General features: G+C 42.3%; 1 protein-coding gene across 6 annotated transcripts in view; it reads right to left on the reverse strand.

The window, feature by feature from the left end:
* The window catches only part of ntm (neurotrimin), a 508,104-nt gene that overhangs the window by 63,999 nt on the left and 416,532 nt on the right, over positions 1-27,573 (reverse strand). For all 6 annotated transcript variants that reach the window (XM_026181960.2, XM_080307425.1, XM_080307424.1 and 3 more), the window contains one exon: positions 1,893-2,125. In XM_026181960.2, coding sequence (XP_026037745.1) covers positions 1,893-2,125 — 233 coding nt within the window. The remainder of the gene's footprint in view (positions 1-1,892; positions 2,126-27,573) is intronic.

The following is a 27,573-nucleotide window of genomic DNA, read 5'->3' on the forward strand; positions in this document are numbered from 1 at the left end:
CAACGAATATGACTGCACATTTACGCCGACATCATCCTAGTGCAAAGACAAGTGGAAGCAGACAAAAAAAAGCAAGCATGCTACTAACTTTAGCCGAGTCATTTAGACAGCTGTTAGCACATGATTCTCCTTATGCTGCTGAGAATATAGCCCAGAAGAAGCGGATAGTATAGCTTTTATTTTGGAAAGAGCCATTTCTCTGTAATAAACTCTCTTTTCCAAAGATGAGTGATTCCTCAATCAGATACAGGGCTCGCAATATCGCTAGCCCGACGTCCCGGAGCTAGCGATTTTTTTCAGTCGGGCTACCAAAATCTATCTCTGCCCTGCCCGTCGGGCTATTGTAGGAAAAATATATGTCAATGCTTTTGCATTCTTTCAGAAATGTAGCTGGGTAATTATGTCATTGGCATCGGTGAGCCACTGTCAATATGTGACATATTGAAATCGCGTTTGAATTTGCGCTTGTTTTTTTGCTTTCACTTTGCAATCGTGCGAACTGTGTATAGAGAGCGACAGCACTGATCTGTGAGTGATGATAATTTGTGCACCAATTCCTCTGACATCATCTTATTAATCGTTAGCTTACTATGCAAACATGACAAGTGAAATCTCCCGCAGCAAGCTTAAACATGTGAGAGGTTGATCGCGCAGAGAATCGCTGAGCTTATGTGAGTGCGTGTGTAAAAGCAGCAGTATATATATTTTAGTTCTGCTGAGCCAAATAAGACAGGTCGGGGTGAAGAAGTGACAGCCAAAGAAAAGTTTACCACAAAACGGAGAAGTTATGACAAATCAGACTATAAGGCAAAAAGAAAGTGCAGCTTTATGGTTTCATGGACAAAAGAATTTCTGTGGCTGCAATATGACGAGCTAAATAACCAGGGCTGCACATAAGTGGTCCGCAGGTGCGCATTCACTGTCAAAATAAAAAACGCGCACAAGGGTTAGGGTTAAATTTAAAAACTGTACTTTTGAGTTAAAATATATATTTATAATTTTAATAAATGACAAATTAAAAAGGCACGAACATTTTTTTGTATCGAAAAAATATCGAACCGTGACACCAAAGTATCGAACCGAACCGTGAATTTTGTGTATCGTTGCACCCCTAATATATATATATATATATATATATATATATATATATATATATGCACACATATATATATATATATATATATATATATATATACACACATACACACATATATGCATGCTACATATCTGCATATCAAATAGCTCTAAACTGCCCCATTGCACTGTGTGTATACAATCCAATGCACCTCAATGTGTTCTGAATTCCATTAGGAGACTATCACAACTCCACACATCATTATAACCTAAGCATCTTAACACCTGGTATTCTCCATTAACCTTACCTAATATAGCGGATGAGAAACACACTCCCCTCTCATTCCTTGAGCAAGGCATTTGGCATCTCATTGCTCCAGTGGAGCGATGAATGAGAAAATGAGATTTAAGAGAGGCACTGAAGGCCTGTTTTGACTCTATATGTTTTTTTTCCCACTTCAGCTCTGCTATGCTGGTGCTTTAGATAGAAGTCATAGATAGTATACTAGCAAAACAAGAAGAAAACAAAAAAAATGGATGTGTGCAAGAGGTTCTAAAAATATCTTAGCTTGAAGTCACATTCAAGGAAGAATGGCTTAAAATTGCAATAGTCATGAACAAAAAAACTAATTTGCAGCAGGCATAAGTTATGGTGTCTGTATAAGTTCAGGAAATAAATTTTTTTTATGATTACCAGAGACTCATTGCTTGTAGCACATTCGGAAAAAACAATAATTTACTAGAATTTCACATAGGACTCATTGTTGAATTTAGTATCATATCAGCAGCTGTAGCTGTCTTTATCTTGGCGTCATTACCTTGGACGAGGATGTGAACTGAGGTGGTTCTTGGTCGACTGCTTGTCTGGATTGCACACACATACTGTCCTTCATCTGTCATGTCCACATTTTCAATCTTGATGGTGAACTCCTCTTGATTAAGAGTCACCAAACTCACTCTGGGATCAATCGACCACTTGTCTTCTCCAGCATACAGTATACTTGACCGATTAAGCCATGCTGTGTGTGTGACAACATCCCCGAGTGCACACCTGTGAAGGAACAAAAACAACACTGAAAGTAGGGTTATTTTTAAGATTCAGTGATTTCCATGAGGGAGTACTCATGGAAATCACAAAAACATGCTTTATATGATCAACCCCTCCCCACTACGTATAGACTTATTTTTTTAAATGACAAATTTGTATTTATTAATTTATTTTTTCCCTGTTTCTTTGAACTAAAAACATGTACTCTATTGCATGCTACATTTATGATTCAAAAATGTGCTGATGCTTATAAAAGCTGAACTTCTGGTATGACACAGTGTAGAGAGAGGGGATTGTGCAGCTGAATTTAATACGATTACTTTTAGATTATACACTAATAATAGTAAGCAAGTTCAATAGAAACGATATGTGTTGTTTTTTTATTTATTTATTAAGAATCACTGTATTACTTTTAAAAAGTAGTAGAGAGGTCCCCCATACAGAGAGACAGGCAACCAGTCATAACATAGAAACAGAAAAAAACTAGAAACACAATTTCTAATGTGCATTTTATCATGTAATTGTGAAGTAATATTCTGATGCGACACGCTGAAATTGGAATAGCAATTATGTTCTCAGAAATTATGTAAGCTTAGAACAAGACTTATTTTCAATATGCAAATGCACTTACTGTGCAGCGTCAGGTTTCTTTTGTTGATCTACCCACACACTTTGTGATATTCAAAACTGATTGAAATAATGGGCTGAAACTGGATCGTTGTGGTCGGTTGCAATTACAACCGAATGCTTTCCGCAGTCAAAGAATACTGCTTTGATACAGGAGCTGATGACTGATGTTTGAATGTTTCCACGGAATGACACATCTGCTGTATTTTCATAATAGGTGTTTCAATCCTGCTGAGAATGTACAAAGGCCAAAGCCATATGAAGTAAGTGACTTAATGGTTAAAAAAAGAAAATGTGCAAACTGCTTTGGGCTGCCAATTGTCCATCATGTGAGTTGGGAGTTTTAACTTTCAGTAGCCTCAGTTCTGCACTCTAGAGCTGGAAATTCAACATTTTAAGTGTTTTGAATGGTGGCAGTGTAACAGGAGCTCACTGCTTTGCAACTGAACGAATCAGCTCCATTTACGCTGTCACAGTTTTTGTTGCACCATCAGTCACTTCCACTTCAGTGGCAGCAGTAGGGTCAATGGCATCCTTGGGGCATTTATGGCACTATAGAGGAAAAGAGCAATAGAAAAGCATGGGGTGCATGTTCTCCAGTGTTGGCGCATATATGGCACAGTGTATAATCAAATAAAATGCACATTTTTTATGCAATGTACACAGAAAACATACAATAAAAACCCTTGTAGCATTGATTTAATATGATGCACTAATTTTAAAGTATGGGTTTAATCAATAATGGCCACAGAAAGTAAACTTCCTCAACCAGATTCTAGTGCAGACATATGACTAAACTTTTCTAAAGAATCCTCAAAAACAGCATGATAGACACGCTTCCACTGTAGCTTCCCCTCAAGCAATTAAAGTAATTTACTGCCAAGAATTTTATGAATACATGCGTGAGTGGGTAGTATTATCTACTTAGAGGGCTCAAACTATAAAAGTACTAAATTAATATGAGTACATTTACATGCATTAGGCCAAAGGGGAAAAAAAAGGTTTTGTTTAACACAGTTTTCTAAAAACATCAGAGTTTCCACCTAGTGGAAAGAAAAGAGTGAGATACTGAGGAGGATTTTTCCAATTTCCTACTCAAAGAGGAGTAGGAAAATGCCTAATCACATTTAATTCTGTTGTTGTTAAATGTGATTAGGCTGGGTTTTAAGGGGTATTTATTATTTTCTTCTTTTTTTGGGTTGTATGGAAGCCCCAAACGCAATTTCATTGTTCTTGACAATGACAATAAATAAATACTACTACTACACATTTAATTCAATATTATAGCCATGAAAAAGTTTGCATGGTTTTAATGCAAACTACTCCACATGAGATATTTAGTCTTCATGCACAATAACGTATTTTAGAATGTGAGTATGCGAGTCAACATATACACAGAAGCTAAAGTCTTAATTTATGAACTCAATATATACAAACTGTTCCAACTTCTGCAATCTGGTAGAAGGTTCCGCATCTTCCGGGCAAGGACAGAGAGACTCAAGAGGAGCTTCTATCCCCAAGCCATCCGTGCCCTAAACACACACACCCGCCCTCTAACATCATCTATAATTGACTGAGACAGGACTCTTCCAGACACTCTAAACCAAGGCACAATGTACATTTCAAATTCCTTTAATTTTAAATATGTTTATATTGTCTATCCTGTAAAATAGTCAGATGTCTATTCATATTAATGCACAGAATTCACCTGCTTGCTGCTACTACTGCACACTCACCCAATGTACATATATATATATATATATATGTATATATATATATATATATATATATATATACATATATATATATATATATGTGTGTATATATATACACATACATATATATATATACACACACATATATATATATACACACACATACATATATATATATATATATATATATATATATATATATATATATATATATATATATATATATATATATATGTGTGTGTGTGTGTGTGTGTGTGTGTGTGTGTGTGTAATGGGGATGTGGCGTACAACACTAGAGGCGTACAACACTAGAGGCCAACTCCAAGCCCATAGCACAAGTCACCATCAAGTGCGGGATCTACCAAGGAGATGCTCTGTCCCCACTGCTGTTCTGCATAGGCATGAACCCCCTCAGTGAGATCATTAACAAGACTGGCTACGGATACTGGCTACGGAACGGAACAGTTGTCAGCCACCTCCTGTACATGGATGACATCAAGCTGTATGCCAAGAGTGAACGAGACATCGATTCACTGATCCACACTACCAGGCTATACAGCAATGACATTGGAATGTCGTTCGGACTGGAGAAGTGTAGTTGAATGGTAACAAAGAGAGGGAAGGTAGTCAGAACTGAGAGGATTGAACTACCAGAAGGCAACATTGCAGACATAGAGGACAGTTAGAGACATAGAGAAGCCAAAAGGAAAAACGGTGCATGAGGTTAGTGAAATATTAATTTTAGAACAATACTTGAGAATGCTGTCTCCTGAGTTACAGACATGGATTAAAGAACGCAATCCAAACTCTGCAGCGGCGGCTGCAGAGCTGGCTGATGTGTTTGTGGCGGCACGGAAAAAAGGACAGCCATGGAGCCACAGCATGGAAAATGAGAGATGGTTCAAAATCTGTCCCTCACTACCAGAAAGCAGGGGTGAGTAAACCTCCAAAGAGCCAGTCTGTCAATATGCCGTCAAGACCTCCACCCAAGACTGTGATTTGTTATTTGTGTGGGATGGAGGGCCACACAAAACCTATGTGCCCAAAGAATTCTACAAAAATAACTCAGATGTGTTTTGTGCCCCGACAAAGTGTGGAGCCTAAAGTGGAGTTTGAGAATGGTTTCAAAATGACCTTAGTTGAGGTTGATGGGAAACCATTAAAGGCCCTTGTTGACTCAGGAAGTACTCAGACTCTTGTGCACCGAGACTTTGTTCCCGCAAATAAAGTTAATGTGGAGACAATCCCTGTTCACTGCATTCATGGAGATGAGAGATCATATCCAACAGCAGATCTGTACATCAAGGTACAAGGACAAACGTATATTCTAAATATTGGTGTTGCAGAGAATCTGCCATTTCCAGTAGTGCTGGGTCGAGATCTGCCTGTGTTGTTTGACTTGCTGAATCCTAGTCATACGTGCAATGTTGCAGTAACAAGAGCTCAAGCTAAGAAGAAAGAGGAGTCCCTACACCCACTCTGTGCCTTGCCCTTCTATGATGCGGACATAGAGACTGCACCCGGGAAGTCTCGTAAGTCACGTGGACAGAGAAGGCAAGAGAAGTTTCTACATACTGCTGTTCGAGCAGCTCCTAGCACAGAGCCTGAGTTACCTTTGGGTTTTAAAATCCCTGTTAATATTATTGAAATGCAACATGACAATCCATCTCTAACATCTCTGTTCCAGAAAGCTGCAGAGAGGAACCAAGGAACTAAGCAAGATTTGAACAGCAGGGGGGAGTTTCTGCTGAAAGATGGCATTTTGTATCATCAGAAGGGTTCAGCATTGCAGTTGGTGGTTCCTAGAGCAGTCCAGAAGGTGGTGCTCTTCTTGGGACACTCCATTCCATGGGCTGGCCACTTGGGAAAGCATAAAACCATGGCCCGCATTAGAAAATATTTTCATTGGCCTGGAGTGCGCTCGGATGTTACACTGTTCTGTAAAAGCTGCCCTCAGTGCCAGAAGTCTTCTCTTAAAATCCCCTCCAGAGCTCCTCTCCAGTCTCTACCAATTATCAGCACTCCATTTGAACGGCTAGGAATGGACATTGTTGGTCCTCTAGAAAGAAGCAAGGCAGGCAACCGTTACATGCTGGTTGTGACAGATTACGCTACAAAGTATCCAGAGGTCTTTCCTTTGAGATCAATAAAAGCCAAAGCAGTCGCCCTCTGTCTCATACAGTTCTTCTCAAGGGTTGGCTTTCCTCGTGAGATTCTTACTGACCGTGGCACTAACTTTATGTCCACTTTGTTGAAGCAGGTGTACCAGCTCCTTGGGATTAAGAGCCTGAGGACAACGCCATACCACCCTCAGACAGATGGCCTAACAGAGCGCTTCAATCAGACTCTGAAACAAATGTTACACAAATTTGTCAATGAAACTGGTACAGACTGGGATCAGTGGCTGCCCTACCTCCTCTTTGCATATAGAGAAGTACCCCAGGCTTCTACAGGTTTTTCACCTTTCGAACTATTGTATCGCCATGAGGTACGAGGCCCCTTGTCTCTTCTAAGGGAGACTTGGGAGGGTGACCAAGAAAGATCACAGGCTGTCTGTCATGGTCCTGGGCCATGTGGGCCCAGTATTCTTAGTTTTCATGTATTTTTGTATTTTGTTCTTTATTTAGGCCATGCTTCCTGGGTTGATCTGTTACATTGTTCCTTATGTGTTTTCCCTTCGTGACTCTTACCCCCTGTGTGCCCCTCTGTGTATTTATGAGCCCTCGTCTCTCTTTGTGCTTTATTCTATGTTTTCCCCAGCCCGTTATGTCTGCGTTCTCCCCGTGCTCTCTCTCCTCCTGTTTGAACCTCTGTGTACTTCCTGCTTTACTTTGCCCATCTCCCATCAGTGTTACGTTCACTCCTGCCGTGTCTTGTTATGATTATCAGTGTCACCTGTGTTCCCCGTGTGCATCCACTTCCCCTGATCATCCCTCATGTGTATTTAGTCTCTGTGTTTCGTTCAGTCTGTGTCGCGTCGTCTGTGTTCTCACCTCCATGTTTTCACGGTCAGTCCTTGCAGTGATCATCATAGTCTGAGTTTTCTTAGTTTGTCGCAGTATTAGTTTTCCCAGTTTAGTTATAGTCTAGTCACGCCATCCCTGCTTTGTTTGTGCACTTTGTCTTCAGCCATAATAAAGGCTCGCTTTCTGTTAAGTCCACTCCCGTCTACTCACTTGTGTATGCACCTGGGTCCATCACACACACCACCGCACGGCCTGTCTCTGCAGACCGCGACAATGTCAATGTTGTCTCTTATGTTGTCCAGATGCGGGAACGGTTGGAGAAGATGACGGAGCTGGCCCAAGCCCACAAAGCGGAAGCACAGCAGCACCAGAAGGCCTGGTACGACCAGTCAGCTCGGCAAAGATCCTTCAGTCCTGGTGAGAAGGTGCTGGTGCTTCTTCCAAGTGATGACAGTAAGCTGTTAGCAAAGTGGCAAGGGCCATATGAGATCCAAAAGAAACTTGGACAAACAACCTATAAGGTCGCTATTCCAGATCAGCCCCGCTCCAGCAGAGTACTGCACATTAACCTGCTTAAGGAATGGGTGGAGAGACCAAAAGCAGATGTCTTTCTGATCCAGGAGGTTTCAGAGGAGGAGGAAGTGGATGATCAGTATCTGCCAAAACCCACTCCTCAGGACCTGGATCTCAACCATCTTCCTGAGGAAAGACGGGCTCAGGTGAGAAACCTGTGTAAATTGGATGTGTTCAGTGAAAATCCTGGTAGAACGGACATTGTGGAACATGACATTGTGTTGAAAGATGGAGCTTCTGTGAGGAGAATGAGTTACAGGATACCTGAGCGTCTATTGATCCCGTTGAAAGAGGAGATCGACCTGATGTTGTCACTAGGAATCATTGAAGCCTCGAAGAGCGAGTGGTGCCACCCGGTGGTCCTGGTGCCAAAGAAGGATGTCAGTATCCGTTTCTGCATAGACTTCAGGTACCTGAATGCAATATCACAATTTGATTCATATCCAACTCCCCGCATTGATGACATGGTTGAGCGCCTTGGGAAGGCCAGATACCTGACAACAATAGACCTCTGCAAGGGTTATTGGCAGGTACCACTGACTAAGCGCTCAAAAGAGCTGACTGCTTTCCGGACCCCGTGGAGCTTGTTCCAGTTTAAAGTCATGCCCTTTGGACTGCATGGTGCCCCGGCAACATTCCAGAGACTGATGGACCAGATACTGTCTGACATGTCTGATTTTGCTGCAGCCTACCTTGATGACATAGTGATTTTCAGTTCTACCTGGGAAGAACACCTGAAACACCTGGAGAAGGTATTGGGGCGTCTTCAGTCTGCAGGGTTGACTGTTAATCCAGCTAAGTGTGCCATTGCCAAGGCTGAAACTGAGTACCTTGGGTTTGTGATTGGAAATGGAGTAATAAAACCTCAAGTCAATAAGGTAACCGCCATAGAATCCTGTCCCTTGCCAGAGACCAGAAAGCAGCTGAGATCATTTTTAGGTATGGCAGGATTCTATCATCGGTTTATCCCTCATTTCTCCGCCAGGGCAGCTCTTCTGACGGATCTGACTGGTGCCCGAAATCCCAATAAGATCACCTGGACAGAGGAGGCTAAGATGGCTTTTCAGGACCTACGACAATCTCTGAGTAAGAGCCCAGTCTTGCACAGCCCTGATTTTGAGAGAAAGTTCATTCTTCAGACTGATGCCTCAGAGAGAGGATTGGGAGCTGTTCTGTTACAGGGACCGCCTGGAGAGCATCATCCAGTGGCCTTCATCAGCCGCAAGCTGTTTCCGAGGGAAGTGCGATACTCAGGCATCGAGAAGGAGGGACTTGCCATCAAATGGGCCCTGGACTCCTTTAGGTATTATCTTCTCGGACGGGAGTTCATATTGGAAACAGACCACAAGGCTTTTCAATGGATAGAGAGAATGAAGGACACAAATGGAAGGATCACACGATGGTATCTTGCAATCCAGCCATTCCGGTTCACTATCAACCACATCCCCGGCAAAGATAACTGTACTGCAGACTGTCTCTCTCGCTGTCCCAGGGAGAGATCTGAAGAGGGGGAGTGTGTGATGGCTGCACTTACAGCCACACAGTGGTAATATCACCATGTTAGTGTAGAGGCTTATAAGTAACCTTGCATTCACATTTCTTTCTTTAAATATAGATATTTATTTATAGGACAATAAATAACTGGTTTTGGTTTAGAGTTAATTCACATATCCACATAACACTGCATTCTAAAATAAGTGCGCACATTTTAGTTTACACTGTTATGTATGATTAATTTTTTGTTTTCTGAGTTACCGTAGTTGCAGCTCTTCCATTCCCTTGATTAAGGAGCCAAGAGGTGGAAAAGGGGTGGAGTGAGCTTTAAAGGAAGACTACAAATTGGTTCATGCCATAACTCAGGACCATGGGGGGGATTGGAGTTCATTATGTTTGGTTTAGTTAGGTTTTGTGTGTTTTACCCCTTCTCCTGTTTTTGCGGGCTGATCAGCCACTATTTAAGTTTCCCCTTTGTCTCATTAAGTTAGGTCAGTTTGTTTGAGTTATCAGTTGTGTTGTCAACTTTGAGTAGAGTTTTGTTAGTTTGACCTCTTTTATGGGCCCAAGATTTTGATTCTTTTTGCATGAGTTAACCAATTATGTTTTTTGGGTTAAATAAAAAATCATTTTTGGACTTTAACCTGTGCCTAAGTTTCCTTCACTGCTCGGTCCATCACACAGCTTGATGTCATCCATGTACAAGAGGTAGCTGACAACTGTTCCATTTCGTAGTCAGTATCCATAGCCAGTCTTGTCAATGATCTCACTGAGGGGATTCAGGCCTATGCAGAACAGCAGTGGGGACAGAGCATCTCCTTGGTAGATCCCGCACTTGATGGTGACTTGTGCTATGGGCTTGAGGTTGGCCTCTAGTGTTGTGCGCCACATCCCAATTGAGTTCCTGATGAAGGCTCTCAGGGTCTTGTTGATCTTATATAGTTCTAGGCATTCCTGGATCCAGGTGTGGGGCACTCAGTCATAGGCCTTCTTGTAATCAATCCAGGCAGTGCACAGGTTAGTCAGTCTGGTCTTGCAGTCTCGGCTGATTGTTCGGTTTACCAGTAGCTGGTGTTTTGCACCTCGGGTATTCTTGCCTATATCTTTCTGTGCCCCACTCATGTATTGACCCATGTGCCCCTCTTCATCTTAGCTGCTATGATGCCTGACAGGAGCTTCCATGTGGTGCTGAGGCAGGTTATTGGTCGGTAGTTAGAGGGGACCGGTCCCTTCTGGGGGTCCTTGAGGATCAGGACTGTCCGGCCTTCGGTTAACAATTCTGGGTGTCTCTCATCAACTAGCAGCTGGTTCATTTGTGCTGCCAGACGTGGAGTGAACTCCAGCTTATTAATCTAAAGACCCAGACAGAATTTTAATTCATATAAAAGCCTGACACCTACTATTGTCCACACTAGCTGGAAACTCAAAAACAAGTTTTATTTGTTGTTATGTATCATCGACCTGGGCCTTATTTAGAGTTTTTACATGATTTGCTGCTTAGCTCAGATAAAATAATTATTGTGGGTGATTCTAACATTCATTTAGATATTAAAAATAACTGTGACATTTAATCTGTCATTAAGCTCAATTGGCATTCTTCCAAAATGCAAAAGAACCCATCCACCACTTTAATCACACTCTAGATCTTGTTCTGAAGTATGGTTTTAAAAACTGAACCTTTAACAGTATTTATGAAATCCCAGTTTTTTTCTAATCTTTCCTAATAACATTTAAATTTACTCAGGTTGGATGGGCATGGTTTGACTCAGTTTTTAGAGTTTTCCATTAGGTGCTAGTACCGGGCACCAGGTAATGTTTTAGTACCTGCTAAAGCAGATCTAGCATCTGAGATCTGAAAATGTTACTTAATCAGACTGGGTGCCACCAATTGGGTAGTCATAGGTGTCACTTGATGAGTCATGAGAGCGTCTCCTTCGCGAAAATCAAAATCGCCATTTTTGAAACCTGGCACCAAGGGAAATAGCTACAGACAACAAACCGTTTTTGCCAGAAAAAAAAAAACGCCTTATACTGAGCAGGAAGTATACCTTTGCCTCAACGTATTCCATGGTTATGGCATTCGCATCACAGACACATAATGTCATGGGACTTATGGCCATTTTGCTACAGTATAATGACCCCTCACACATTAGATCGTCTCGATTTAATTTTTATATAGACCTGTTAATGAAGCTATAGGAAAATACCGTCACATCTCTTGTAGAGCTGGGCGATAGAACGATAACGATATGTATTGCGATATAACTTTTTCTCGATAGAAAAATTAAACTATCGCGATAGACCTCGCCGCCCTTGTCCTCTTTTAAAAAAACAAACAAAAAAAACAACAAAAAAAACCAGCCAATCCAAATTAAGTAGCGCAGAGCCGAACCAATCACATCCACAGCGTCACGTCACGTGACTTGTTACGTACAGCACAAGTGCCAAGCCGCACATGTGTATTTGTTTGGGAAGCAGCCAGCCACCGTACCGCCCGGGTAATGGAGGAAATGAGTGTGCCGACTAGAAAAATCAACCGAGCGTGACCGAATGTTACCGAAGAGAAAACAGATGATGGTTCCAATGCCAGAGAGATTGTCGAACGGAAGAGCCAAAGAAGTTCCGTAGTGTGAAGGTATTTCGGCTATTTCAAGTCTGACAAAAAACAGAGTAGCGTGCACTGTAAATTGTGCCGAAAGCAAGTCTGGAAATACAATAAACTGGTGCATGCGCTACGTCCACACGTACCCGGGCATTCTTGAAAACGCAGATCTTTCTATGCGTTTGCACCTTTCGTCCACACGTAAACGGCGTTTTTGGTCACTGAAAACAAAGATTTTTAAAAACTCCGTTTTTGCATTTACGTGTGGACTAGAAAAACGGAGAAAACGCAGCATCAAAGGTGTGCGCATTTTTTGACGTCACACTGTGCGCCACATTATTGTTTCGGTGAAATGAATTTATACAATACTGTTACTGTTAATTCTACTCTGCAGTGTTTAAATGCTTACATATACACACAGTTACTGTCCCTCCACACACTTTTTCCCACCGAGGCTTCTAGACTTCTGATTGGCCAACATTTCTGCACGGTTAGGAATCTAGCTCCACCTGCTGCTTTGGCATGTTCATAGCAGCGTTTTCCTTCATTTCTCCCTTTATGTGTGGACGGGATTATTTTTTAAAACGAAAACGGAAAATCTCAGTTTTCAAAAACACCCGTGTACGTGTGGATGTAGCCTCAGTCTCTGACTGGAAGCGCTAATTCGTCATTCGGCCTTTGTCAGACTAAAGTAACTGTTAAAACAGTTTGAAAAGCTAAGCTATACAACAAGGAGAGATTGAGAATTTCCTTTTACTTCTCAGTTTATTTGATATTGACAAAAGTTAGTCAGTTTTGTCTGTTCTTCTGTAAAACAAACTAAGATTTATTTTTAGAATTAGTATTTTGTTTCTAAGTGGAATTGACAATTTAGTAGCCTGTTTCGTTTGTTCTATTTTGAAACTTAAACGCTTTAGCGGCTGCCTTTTGTGTAGTTTGCAATATTTGCCTTTATTTATCTGAAAAAGTCTCATGTTCCTTAAGTACATCTACCCTGTTGAACTTATTATGGGAAATAAATATTTAAATAAAAACAAGCTGCTGATTATTTCACATTTTACTTGTGAGCAACGGCACATTTAAATCTTACAAATATAGTTATTTGGCTTATATCGTGATAGATATCATTATCGCCTGAAATGAAAAAAACATATCGTGATATAAAAAATCTTATATCGCCCAGCTCTAATCTCTTGTGATAATAATAATGTGTATGTGTTAGTCCCCATAGGGAAATAGTTCCTCTGCATTTAACCCATTCACCCAGTGGGCAGCCACCAATGCAGCGCCCGGGGAGCAGTGTGTAGGGACGGTACCTTGCTCAGGGGTACCTCAGGGTAGCCGTTCAGTGGAGTTGAACCCCCGACCTTCCGATCATGGGGCCACCACTCTACCTACTGAGCTATCCCTGCCCCGTCACGGTGGCCCCGGTGATGTACCTCACAAAGCTGTTTGGTCTTGTCAGCCATGTTTCTGAAAATAATCATTGGCAACTGGAGAAAAAAGAAAGCCACATGATAGTAGTTGATATGCTGATGTGCAAATGTGGCACACAGTGTATAGATTAAAAAGATAAAGATTAAAAAAACTGAAATTGTAATTAATAGACATTCAAAATATGCCAATATTGAACCATTTTTTTTAGTTAGTATTAGTATTGGAGAGACTATTCAAATCAGTTCAATTCAGCTTTATTTATCAAGCACTATATCACAGGAACAGTTGCCTCATGGTGTCACCCCGTGTCCTAATGGGGTGACAGTGATCTGTGAATCAGGGGCTGCAAAAGTGACATAACAGTAAATGGTAATGGGCTGGTTCTTATATAGTGCTTTTCTATTGTACTGTAGCATTCAAAATGCTTTATAAGATTGGTTGGTAATGAGCCAGTGTCTGCCAAAATATCACCAATCATCTGTTTTCCATTTGTCATTCAATTTTTCTATGTATGACGTTCTTTGCTCTGCATTGTTCAGCTTTCTTAAAATTAGGGTATTCTTTTTTTCCCTTTCTGCCTGAGAGGGGAATGTTCTCTGCAGACAACAGAATAATAAACAGAATAACATTGTAGTAGGTTTGTAAGAGAAACTCAGGAGAACTTTCTTTAAGCATGGCATCCCAGTGCACTTCAGAATAACATTTCCGTCCTTTATATAGCAGGTTTGTAAGACAAACTCTGGAGAATTTACTATATTGTGTCATATATGTATTTGTCATTTGCTTTGGATTGATGCCCGTAGGCATTTAAACTTCACGAACATGCCTCCCTGCATCATTACTGCTACACCTGTCTCCCTCCTCTTAACACACATGCATAATCGGCGTTTTGGTTCTTCTGACTATCATCAGTCTTCTCTCCAGAGCATACCTCCATGTTTCCAGGCTCTATTCCAATCGTCCCTACTCCTACAGATCACAGTGTTGTTTGCAACAGGCAAAAGAGACTCCTATCTTTCATAGATTTCCCGTAGCTTCATGGCATGCCTCAGCAACTTTATGCCTCTGTAGTTACCAACCGCTCTACACATCCCCTTTGTTATTGAAAATAAGCACAAGTAAACTTCTTTGCCATTCCTCAGGCATCCCCTCACTCTCCAGGATTTTGTTGAAAAATATAGTTTAAAAAGTCCACTGTCCTACCTTATAAAAATCTCCACAAGGACCTGATCTACTGTGGTGGCATGGGTTGGCATGTGCCACCCTAGTGCCCCCTAGTTTTGCATATGACAGTGTTATTTATTAAAATGAGTTAGCATTAAACCTTTAAGCCTAGCTATAACTAACATTGAATATAAATTCTAAAACAGCATATATTACTTAATTAAAGAAAATTGGGAGGAAGCAGGACCTGCAGGATCAGCAAGGTGCTGATCATAATATCCCTGCTACTGGCTCTCTTTTTCTCTCTCTCTCCCTCTCTCTCTTGTTTTGCCAGGTGGACCTCATGGTGGGTTCATGCCCTCAGCCCACGCCTTCCTGGACTGGGAACACCTGGGCCTCATCAGACCAGCTGATATTTAAGAGGGAGGAGGTCAGCTGTTCGACGCTGATTGTTGTGAAGACTCTAGTAAATACACGTCAATCCGAAGTTTCCCGTGCCTCCATTTCCGACGTTAACGTGTGTTTCTGTGTCTCTAGATTCCCCGCACCCGTCCCTGTGTTTTCCTGTGTGGAGTGTGGAAGGAGCGACTGGTTGTTAGTGGAGAGAGAGGTTGGAGTGAACGTGTGTGTGATCCCCCTGTTTCCCTGGAGCTTTGTAAATAACATGGGAGACCATGCAAGAGAGAATTGCAATAGTCAATATGGACGGTAATAAAACTACGAACAAGACTGGACGTAGCCTGGGTGGAATGAGAAGGACGTAAACTGTTAATGTTACGTAGATGAAAATAGGCAGAACGGATGAGATTATTGATGTGAGATTTAAAGGATAGTGAACTGTCTAGGATGACACCAAGGCTCTTAACCTGAGCTGAAGGGAAAACTGTGGAGTTATCACTACTGAGTAAGAAATGATTTGCCTTCAAAAGGTTGGATTTAGTGCCAGTAAGGAGGATTTCAGTTTTATCCTCATTGAGCTTAAGAAAATTAGAGCTGAACCAGGATTTTGGAAGAAGGTGATAGGGAGGAATGAGGCCTGCAGGAGAGATGTGTTTTCACCCAGTTATATATGTTTTGCTGTGTCATCAGCAAAACAGTGAAAGTGAAGATCAAATTTGCAGAAAATGGTACCAAGAGGGAGGATGTTTGTCAAGCTCTTTAAGTTTGTGCAGCTTCCCCGGTTGAAAAGGATTGATGCATATACCACAGGTGTTTAACTGGATTCCACTCAATGACCAGGCAGTTCTTTTGTTTTCCTTTTTCTTTAATCTTCTTTTTGGTCATAGTCAGCCATAGGTGAAAAACCTTTAAATACAAACCAAAAACCAAAATACAAATTGTTTGTTATCACACATCTGCAAATACTGTGAACAATCCCAAACATTTTTAACACATCAATGCAGTGCATAAAGCTTTGTAGTACAATATTTACTTGAGTATTCTTAAATGCTCAAAATTATGTAATTCAATAACAATTGTACATCTTGAAAGATACTGCTTTCTATTAAAGTGCTAAATTAAATGATCAATCTGCATTAGAACTTAAGCAGTAACAATAGTATTTATAACCAGCTTCTCTTAACCATATGCAAGCATGAACAGTCTTGCAAACCAACAATAAACAACGGTGCCGCTCGTAAACAGGCGACCAACTCGCGGCACAATCCTAATGCTACGTAAGCTAGCGGCAGCCGCAAAGTCTTTTAACATAGTCAGCAAACATTTCCTTACCGGCGGCCTCCCTGTCTTTGTTGATATATCAGTTCCACACAATATCCATGTTGGTGACAACTTATTTAAAGAATTATGCTGGGCTTTTCCCATAAGTGGCAACTTCCTTACAAGATGGCGCGGCCATGTCCAGACGCCTTCCTGACCACTCCGCTCCGACTATCTACTTTTCTTGTTTTTTACCTATTTTTTGCTCTGGTTTTCATCCCAAAATCCTCTAGTCTTATAGTTTACGACAGCGGATCACTTGTAAACATCGGTGCCAAGGTTGCACATCTAATCTTGGACGCTTTTAAATCTGACCCTTCCTGGCCATCAGAGATTCTACGTGGCGCGGAGAACAACAAAGGACGGGCCGCTCATCCGAGGCGCAGAACAAAGAAGCGCCGGGGGAAACGCGCTGGTATTAGGAACAGACTGAGACAGCAGGCGCATCGCGCACCACTGCCTGGTATCCTACTGGCCAATGTACAATCCATGGAGAACAAGCTCGACGACCTAAGAGCAACGGTCACCTTCCAACGTGACATGAGGGACTGCAACATTCTGTGCTTCACGGAGACATGGCTGACCCCCACCGTGCCGGACCAGGCCGTAACTCCGTCGCATTCATTCTTTGTGCTCCGCGCGGACAGAACGGCAGAGTCAAACAAAACCAAAGGTGGGGAAGTGTGTTTCATGGTAAACAGAAAGTGGTGTGATGCCAGGAGCATTTCTACTCTCTCCAGCGGCTGCTCGCCACATCTGGAGTTCCTGAGCATTAAGTGCCGCCCTTTCTATCTGCCCCGTGAGTTCACCTCGGTCATCGGCACGGCGGTCTACATCCCACCCCAAGCGGACACAGGTATGGCTTTGTCCGAATTACATGATGTGCTGAGCTCGCTTCAAAACAAGGACCCGGGCGCAGCCCTCATTGTAGCAGGAGACTTTAACAAAGCGAACCTCAGACAAGTCATGCCAAACTTTTACCAGCATGTCTCGTGTCCAACGAGAGGGGATCGAATTTTGGATCACTGCTACACGCCATACAAGCAGGGCTACAAAGCTGTCTCACACCCGGCTTTTGGGAAGTCTGACCACAACGCCATCTTCCTCATCCCCCATTATAAACAAAGCATACGGAGGGAAGACGTGACCACAAGGGAGGTAAAACGGTGGACTGCCCAATCAGAAGCTACGCTACAGGACGCACTCAACGACGTCGACTGGGACATGTTCAGAGCATGCGCAGTCGACATCAACGAGTTTACAGAAGTAGCAGTATGCTTCGTCAATATGCTAGCGGAGGAGATTATCCCCACTGCGAGAGTCACCACATTCCCAAACCAGAAACCGTGGATGGACAGATCGATCCGCACTGCAGTAAACGCCAGGACCGCCTCCTACAACGCGGGTCTCGCCACTGGCGATATGAGCGCCTACAAAGCGGCCTCATGCGGCGCGCGGTGAGAGATGCCAAATGCCGGTACCGGGAACGTGTGGAGTCCCACTTCCACCAGGGCGACACACGTTGTATGTGGCATGGACTACGCACCATTATGGACTACAAAGCCAGGGACACTGCGCTGATCAACGCTGACTCTGCATTCACCAACGAGCTGAATCAGTTCTACGCCCGTTTCGAGATTAGCCAGGCGGCTAATGCTATCTACTGCCTGACTACCGAGGACAGTGACGTCATCAGCGAGAGACCGGTGACCAGCATCGCGGAGCATGACGTCCGAGCGGCACTGACGAGAGTGAACACAAGGAAAGCGGCGGGGCCAGACAGCATCACTGGCCGTCTGCTGCGCTGTTGTGCTCACCAGCTAGCAGGTGTGTTCACTTACATCTTCAACGAGTCCCTGGCGAAGTCTGTGGTCCCCACATGCTTCAAAAGATCCACCATCATCCCTGTGCCCAAGAACAGCAAACCCTCATCCCTGAACGATTACCGGCCAGTTGCACTGACCTCGGTAGTAATGAAGGTGTTTGAGAGGCTGCTGAAGAACATCATCTCCTCCTCCATCCCAGACACCACAGATCCGCTGCAGTTCGCCTACAGATCCAACAGATCCACAGAGGATGCCATCGCCCACGTCCTACACACCACTCTCAGCCATGTGGACAAGAAACAGGGTAACTATGTGCGAATGCTGTTTGTTGATTACAGTTCAGCATTTAACACAATAGTGCCCTGCAGACTGTTCACAAAGCTGAGGGATCTGGGACTTAACAGCCGTCTGTGTGCATGGGTGTTGGACTTCCTCACTGGCAGAACTCAGGTGGTGAGGGTGGGCAGGTGCTTCTCCAACAGCATCACCATCAACACAGGAGCACCTCAGGGATGTGTCCTCTCGCCACTGCTCTACTCCCTCTACACTTCAGACTGTGTGGCCACCCATGGCTCCAACACCATTGTGAAGTTTGCTGACGACACAGTGGTGTTGGGTGCCGTCTCCAACAACGATGAGACGGCCTACATGGATGAAGTGAAGAATCTGGCATCGTGGTGCCAGGACAACCACCTCCAGCTGAACGTCAGCGAGACCAAGGAGCTGGTGGTGGACTTCAGAAGGGGTCAGCACAGAGACTACAAGCCCATTATCATCAATGGAGCTCCAGTGGAGAGGGTGCAGTCCTTCAAGTATCTTGGTGTCCACATCTCCTCAGACCTGACATGGGCTGCCCACATTCAGGTCCAGACCAAAAAGGCTAGGCAGCGCCTGTATCACCTACGACAACTGAGGAAGTTCAGGGTCTCTCCAAAGATCCTCAGGATTTTCTATACAAGCGCTGTGGAGAGCATCCTCACACAGAACATGACATCGTGGTTTGGGAACAGCTGTGTGAAGGACCAAAAAGCTCTCCAGAGAGTGATCTGTACAGCAGAACACTGCTGCAGGATTGCTCTCCCCCCGCTTCAGGACACCTACACCAGGAGATGCCGGACTAGAGCAGCGCAGATACTGAAGGACCCATCCCATCCTGGCAACAAACTGTTCCAACTTCTGCAATCTGGTAGAAGGTTCCGCATCTTCCGGGCAAGGACAGAGAGACTCAAGAGGAGCTTCTATCCCCAAGCCATCCGTGCCCTAAACACACACACCCGCCCTCTCAGATCATCTATAATTGACTGAGACAGGACGCTTCCAGACACTAAACCAAGGCACAATGTACATTTCAATTCCTTTAATTTTAAATATGTTTATATTGTCTATCCTGTAAAATAGTCAGATGTCTATTCATATTAATGCACAGAATTCACCTGCTTGCTGCTACTACTGCACACTCACCCAATGTATGTATATATTAGGGGTGCAACGATACACAAAATTCACGGTTCGGTTCGGTTCGATACTTTGGTGTCACGGTTCGATATTTTTTCGATACAAAAAAAATGTTCATGCCTTTTTAATTTGTCATTTATTAAAATTATAAATATATATTTTAACTCAAAAGTACAGTTTTTAAATTTAACCCTAACCCTTGTGCGCGTTTTTTATTTTGACAGCGAATACGCACCTGCGGACCACTTATGTGCAGCCCTGGTTATTTAGCTCGTCATATTGCAGCCACAGAAATTCTTTTGTCCATGAAACCATAAAGCTGCACTTTCTTTTTGCCTTATAGTCTCATTTGTCATAACTTCTCCGTTTTGTGGTAAGCTTTTCTTTGGCTGTCACTTCTTCACCCTGACCTGTCTTATTTGGCTCAGCAGAACTAAAATATATATTCTGCTGCTTTTACACACGGACTCACATAAGCTCAGCGATTCTCTGCGTGATCAACCTCTCACATGTTTAAGCTTGCTGCGGGAGATTTCACTTGTCATGTTTGCATAGTAAGCTAACGATTAATAAGACGATGTCAGAGGAATTGGTGCACAAATTATCATCACTCACAGATCAGTGCTGTCGCTCTCTATACACAGTTCGCACGATTGCAAAGTGAAAGCAAAAAAACAAGCGCAAATTCAAACGCGATTTCAATATGTCACATATTGACAGTGGCTCACCGATGCCAATGACATAATTACCCAGCTACATTTCTGAAAGAATGCAAAAGCATTGACATATATTTTTCCTTCCTACAATAGCCCGACGGGCAGGGTAGCCCGTCTGAAAAAATATCGCTAGCCCCAGGACGTCGGGCTAGCGATTTTGCGAGCCCTGTATCTGATTGAGGAATCACTCATCTTTGGAAAAGAGAGTTTATTACAGAGAAATGTCTCTTTCCAAAATAAAAGCTATACTATCCGCTTCTTCTGGGCTATATTCTCAGCAGCATAAGGAGAATCATGTGCTAACAGCTGTCTAAATGACTCGGCTAAAGTTAGTAGCATGCTTGTTTTTGTCTTTGCACTAGGATGATGTCGGCGTAAATGTATATATATATCCAGAAATCCTACCAGTGGCTGGACAAAGCTGGACTGAAAGACAGCACAGAGGCACTAATCATGGCAGCACAAGAACAAGCTCTGAGCACAAGATCCATAGAGGCTGGGGTCTATCACACCAGGCAAGACCCCAGGTGCAGGCTGTGTAAAGATGCCCCAGAGACGATCCAGCACATAACAGCAGGGTGCAAGATGCTAGCAGGCAAGGCATACATGCAACGCCATAACCAAGTGGCCGGCATAGTGTACAGGAACATCTGTGCCGAGTATAACCTAGAAGTCCCGAGGTCAAAATGGGAGATGCCCCCAAGGGTGGTGGAGAATGACCGAGCTAAGATCCTGTGGGACTTCCAGATACAGACGGACAAAATGGTGGTGGCTAACCAACCGGACATAGTGGTGGTAGACAAACAGCCGTAGTGATCGATGTAGCGGTTCCGAATGACAGCAACATCAGGAAGAAGGAACACGAGAAGCTGGAGAAATACCAAGGGCTCAGAGAAGAGCTCGAGAGGATGTGGAGGGTGAAGGTAACGGTGGTCCCCGTGGTAATCGGAGCACTAGGTGCGGTGACTCCCAAGCTAGGCGAGTGGCTCCAGCAGATCCCGGGAATAACATCGGAGATCTCTGTCCAGAAGAGCGCAGTCCTGGGAACAGCTAAGATACTGCGCAGGACCCTCAAGCTCCCAGGCCTCTGGTAGAGGACCCGAGCTTGAAGGATAAACCGCCCGCAGGGGCGTGCTGGGTGTTTTATATATATATATATATATATATATATATATATATATAATGTTCTTCCTCTACACCCCCCCCCAATTTTTTTGCACATGTCGAGGAGCGTGTCAGGCTACATTTCACTGTGTGTTATACTTGTATAACTATGCATGTGACAAATAAAGAACCTTGAACCTTGAACCTTCCTGTTGCTCCCCAGTTCGCCTTCTTTTTCCTCCCCGACAGAAACCAACACACAAGATTAGTTCCACCCTCCAGTCTGTCACTTTTACTTTTTTGCCTCAGGCTCTCCACCTCCTACTCGGTTTGACTTGACAATGTTATTATGAAGAGAAGAGGGCCCAAGACTGAACTTTGGGGTACATCAGAAGTGACTGGGAAAAGGTATATGTAAAACGTGTGTACTTGCTGCATTGATGCGTTTTAACCATATATTATACATATTACAGAATGTAACACCTGCATATGTGTAAAAAACAAATGGCTTTGATTTTGCCACCCCATCTTTTTCCATGCCACCCTCATGCTGCCCTAAGAAACGTCTCTAGATCTGCCCCTGAGCTTCACAGTTATCTCACCTGGACCAACTACCTTTCCACTCTTCATCCTCTACATAGCTTTCCACACTTCTCCTTACTAATCCACAGCATTTCCCAAATCTCTTTCCTTTGTTTGTCCTGCTCTCACTGTTATTTTCTTCATTTATAAGCTTCTCAAAATGTTTCTTCCATCTTCTCAAAACTGTGTTCATTCCTTAGAACATTTAGGAAAGTTTCATCTCTATCCTTAATCACCCTAACAATCTTTAGATCCTTTCCCTTTAAAATTATTTATTTTATAGAGTTTTCGGGAGCTTGGGCAAGCCATCTCAGCCGTCCGCAGCAGCCTCCGCTAAGAGCTCAGGTGAGCTCATCCAGCCTGCAAGGATCTTGTTCCCACACCGTCTGTTTCCGCAAAGGACTCAGGAGTGCTGCTCCAGCACTCCCTTGTGTCTTCTGGTTGCTCTGGAGAGTCCGTCCAGCCACCAGATCAACCAACTGATCAACCATCTGCAGCTGCCACGCCCCCAGCGGTACAATCAACTGATCAACCGCCTGTGGCTGCCATCCCGTCTTGTCTTGCCTCGTCTGATCCTGCACTCCAGCCATTGGCTGAGGTGTTTAATAAACATTGTGAATCTCCTGATCTTTTCCAGCCCAAGAAAAGGACTTGATGTAAGTCCTTTTCTCCGGTCTAGCATGCTTCGCATAATGTTCGATAAGCTTTTTCTTTTGGTTTTGCCACCTTTGTCATTGACATACAGCCTGTATCCCAGTACTCCGGTTTCTTTATCTGATATCACCTGACTATCCTGCTCTTTCTTTGCCAACCTAACAAAACCAGAAACTCTTCACATTGTTTCCACTCTGAGGTGAAAAACAGTATTACTTTTATTATCATTATTATTATATTGTGTACTTTTCAAACCCCTTTCAAGATGGCATGCTTCAAAGCTGTAGTGAAATCAGTTTAGTTGCTAGTTAACACAATACTGTACTTATTGGTGGACAATATGCACTGTAAAAAAACTGTAATTTAAAAGATATATTTTACAATTCTTTAGCCAGGTAGGATTACAGAAAGGTGACCATGGCCATGTAGAGAGCAGACAGGAAGCACAACTTGTATGTTTTAATGTTTTCCAATTTATCTCGTTAAATTGTTAAATACTGGAGGGAAATATTTTTTGTGTGCATGTTCGAGGGCGGGTAAGGGGTGGAGATTTATGCCTGCCTTTTTATAAAAGTGACCACACATCACTGCTTTGTGGAATCATGCTTTCATGTTTTCAAACCAGAAAGGAATTAATTCTATTGACGTTATACTGGTCATCTTACATTTTTCTATCAAGGAAAATTAGTGTGTAGTTATTATCTTTATCATTTTATTGACAACTATGCATCTTATTTGGCTGTGAAATGTGCATTATATGAGGAATTCTACATCCAACTTAGTGAGTCATTGTCTTCTTCAAAATCCAGGTAGTGTAGCTATATTTTGAGCATTGCAATGCTGAATAAACTAAGTAAGTGTGGATGGAGATAAATGAAAACAATGACTCCTCTCTTCAGTCTGACACACATAAACAGTCTGTAGCAAAGGCTAGAAGGATAGTTGGTTCTAATGGGCTGGTGATCCTATAAATAATAGCTACACAGTTTCCTCCCCATTGATCACATAGCCTTGGCTGACTCATAGTTGGAGCTGGTGTATGTTGGAGTGAGCTGACCAAAGAGCATACTTGGCTGCCCTTTCCTTCATATACTTTTGGTGCATGTCCTATCAAACTGAGGGCCTGTACAACTTCAGAAATGACACAGCCTAATTGGGTGCTAAGAGAGGCACATCATTTAAGATAGCATGGAATGGGAGAAAGAACTGAGTCTTGACAAGGTTAACGAACTCCTCTACTAAATATCTAGCCTTGAAAAGTTTCTTGAGTTCACAAAAATGTGAATTGTTCACACTTTTCATCTCAGAATGAAGACTGATGAGAGTATATTTGGAGGGAAATCTTTCCTTGCCTTTACTGACTGTATCTTTAGAATAACTTGCTCATCAAAGGTAGCTTTAATTTTTTGCAGATGTGACACTGTAATTTGTTCACAAAGTTTAGGTGGCAGAGTCAAAGGTGCTCACACGAATCTATCCAAGGTCTGCTGATTTTCATTTAGAATTACCTGGGGCTGAGAAGACAGAAGGGCAAAGGCCATATTGTCATCATAAGTACCACAGTGTGTGTCCTTGACAGTGGGGTGAGCGCAGCAGGGCATGACTACAGGAAAGACTTAACAGTGAAAGAAAGAGGAATGCTAATGTGAACTGTCTCCTTATCTGTGTCACACATTACTGAGCATGGAAAAAAAAGATTTTGAATCATTGAAAATTTGATGGAAGTCTTTTTCACAATTATTCAGCGAGAGTCTTCTGATACGAAAGAGTGAGAAGCTGACGGACAAAGAATTAACTCCATAGAACTCTTAAGAAGCCTGCACAACATTGTCACATTATAAAGGTGAGAAAATGTTTTCGACATAGCATCATGTATGCTGGGTTGAGATTTTTAAACCAGCTGCTTAAAGCTCAGCTTTTTCCACTATGTAACTACATCAGTAAGCATAAAGTACTAATAATGGATGATATCTTTAGAGGCAGCAGCCAACCAAGAAAGTGTGTGTCTGTGAGTACCTGTGTGTGCACCTATGTGTGTGAGTGTGCTTGCATTCATAAGGTTTCTCCATGTAAGTGTCTAATAATGGGTGTGGGGAGTCCTCCCCCCCAAGGCATAAAGCCGGTATGGTGAAGATCAGAGCACCAAACATCCAGACGCCCTCCAGATTACGAGAGCCCAAGGAGGACCACTGCACGAGCAATTACGCCAGCCATAGAGAAAAGAGCTCCCCGGAGGGGCCAGCATACACCCGAGCACCAAGAACCACCAATACACCGGCAGGTGGGGGCACCAGCCACTGGCAAGGAGTGTGGTGGGGGAGATAAGCCCCAAAACCTGGGGGGGGCTGAGATGTTCCAAGAGAGGTGAAATCTAAGACCCGACCTGACACATAGACAAACAGGCACACACAGACACAAACATGCATTCCCACCCTCATGCGCACATATACAAATATTCAGCACTCGCCCAACATGGAAACGCACAGAAATGAACACAGTACACACTTACACTCCCCAAATATACTCTATACTCCTGTATGTGTCATGAGAGTGTAAGTAATGCGAGTGTCTAAGTTCTGGAATAAAATTGAGGCTCAGGTGGCCAAGAGTGTACAATAGGAGAGGCCTCCTATGCCGGGCTGGGCCCAAGTCCCCGAACCCACCCAGGAGTAGCACGACTACCAGGCCGATAGCCTACAATCACTGCTTCAAGATTCAAGATTTTTATTTGCCCTTTGCGCACAGGACCAGCACCTTGGAATTCTTGTGCAAAGCTCTCCAGGTGAAGTTACATATTTTTTAAAAAGGTAAAACTAAAGCAATTAAAAAAGAAAATAGAAATAAAGCAAAGAAATTAGCAGTCTACTAATAATATTTACTGTATACAACATCAACTCAGGCCAGAAGAAGTTGTTTTTATCGAAACTATGTGTGACGTGTAAAGCACCAAAATAACACCTATAAGATACACATTTTTGGCTTCTAATGCTAGAGATCTGCAACTGGCTTTGGGCTGTGCATGTCTCTCTCTTCCGGAAGATGATTGAATAAAATAATTATAAATATTTTGACTAACTGAGTCGTGTTCTCTCTATTCAGTAAAAGAATGACAAGAACCAGATTTATTACTTACCAGTGTTTTCTATTTCTTAGCCTGTTTGTAATGGATAGTATGCTTATGGCTCTAGTGGCAAAACAAGTTTGCTGTTTTCACCTTCTGGAAGTGCTTTGTTGCATATTTTGCAAAGTGCCTTTTAGTGCCATACTTTTAGGTCCCAGATACTATTAGTATCTACTACAGCTTTGAAAGTTCATAGATGACTCTTAAAAGATGTGGGTAGGTTACTGAGCGGATTTAAATTTTAGATGTCGTACTGTGAAAGTGATTTCTGGGTTTTAACCATGTTGGCTGGACAGTGTCTGTTGATCTTAAACACTTCTTATAAAATGAATGCCTGTTTGTGTTTTCTCTAAGCTTTTATGGAGTTTTCCATTCCAACAAAAACATAAAAGTGTATTATTGGAATCATGGCTGATTCCAATAATCCACTTTTCAATCAAGGCTGATAAAGATTTTTTGAACAAATTAAAAAAGTTAACCATGTCTTCAAAAACAGCATCTCTCTTTTTTTTTATTCGCTTTTTCATATCTTCAACTTTTTGTCAACATTTAATAGAGTGGAAAATTAATGTACTAAGAGATGTTGTCAAAGTTGTCAAAATCTAAAGACCACATCTAAATTAAACCTTAAACAGTTAAAGCTTTGTGTTAAGAAACAAAAAACTGTATATACATAATAGGGAAGTAAATTGTACTAAATACTGGTCTTGAATTAAAAATCAACAATGTGGTCAATCCATTTTCATAATTAACATTAAGTGCTAAGACAATAAAGCCCTGAATGTAACCATTCAAACCTATAGGGTCAGTACTGCCATTTTTACTGTGTAACGTACAAAGGCAAAATTACAAAAATTTGGTTTCTGTCCAAAAACTTATCTTCCTAATGTATTAAGTGCTGTAGCTCAAATCTGTTTTTCTATTATTTTTTTTTCTGATAAATAGCTCAATTTTCTGCTAACAAAAATTGAAAAAACTATCAATTCTCTGCGTTTCTATATTTTGTGACTGCATCAGCAATAAGCTATCGAACTACTGTCCTCAAACAGATGCGACTCGAGCTTGGACTCGCATCTGATAATAACTTGGTAAAAGCTACTAACTTAACTCACTCAGAAATCATTATGTCCTCAGACATGAAAAAAAGCCATCCAAATTTTATCTTACATCAAGATCCTTTTTTTAGCAACCGAACCTGTAATGATCAGTTTCCTGAACTGTCAAGTATTCAAGTATATACAAATTCTCAAAAAAATTGACAAAAAAGCCTCATAACTTACAATTGTGGTGTATACTGTATTTTTCGGACCATAAGGCACACTGCCAATGAATGGGTCTGTTTTCATACATAGGACGCACTGGATTATAAGGCACACTGTCAATTTTTGAGAAAAATTAAAGGATTTTAAGTGCGCCTTATAATGCGGATAATAATTTCAACATTTAGAAAGTACTGTACAATGTCACATTTGACCTCTCAAAGCTAAAAGGTTGATCTGGTGGTCAAAGTGATTAATCTTAGTGCTATATAGAGCTATTTGAAACTAGATTTCTTACTACCATCGTTTGTATTGTCAACAAATAGGAATATAGGGAATGCTATATGGGGATTCAAAATATTATGTTACTTATTATGTTATGTTACCTCTGACAAGTTCAAACAAGGTATAACTTTGACTACGTCAAACTTCATAAA

Source organism: Astatotilapia calliptera, chromosome 10, assembly GCF_964374335.1.
Source record: "Astatotilapia calliptera chromosome 10, fAstCal68.1, whole genome shotgun sequence".
Classification (NCBI taxonomy): Eukaryota; Metazoa; Chordata; class Actinopteri; order Cichliformes; family Cichlidae; genus Astatotilapia; species Astatotilapia calliptera.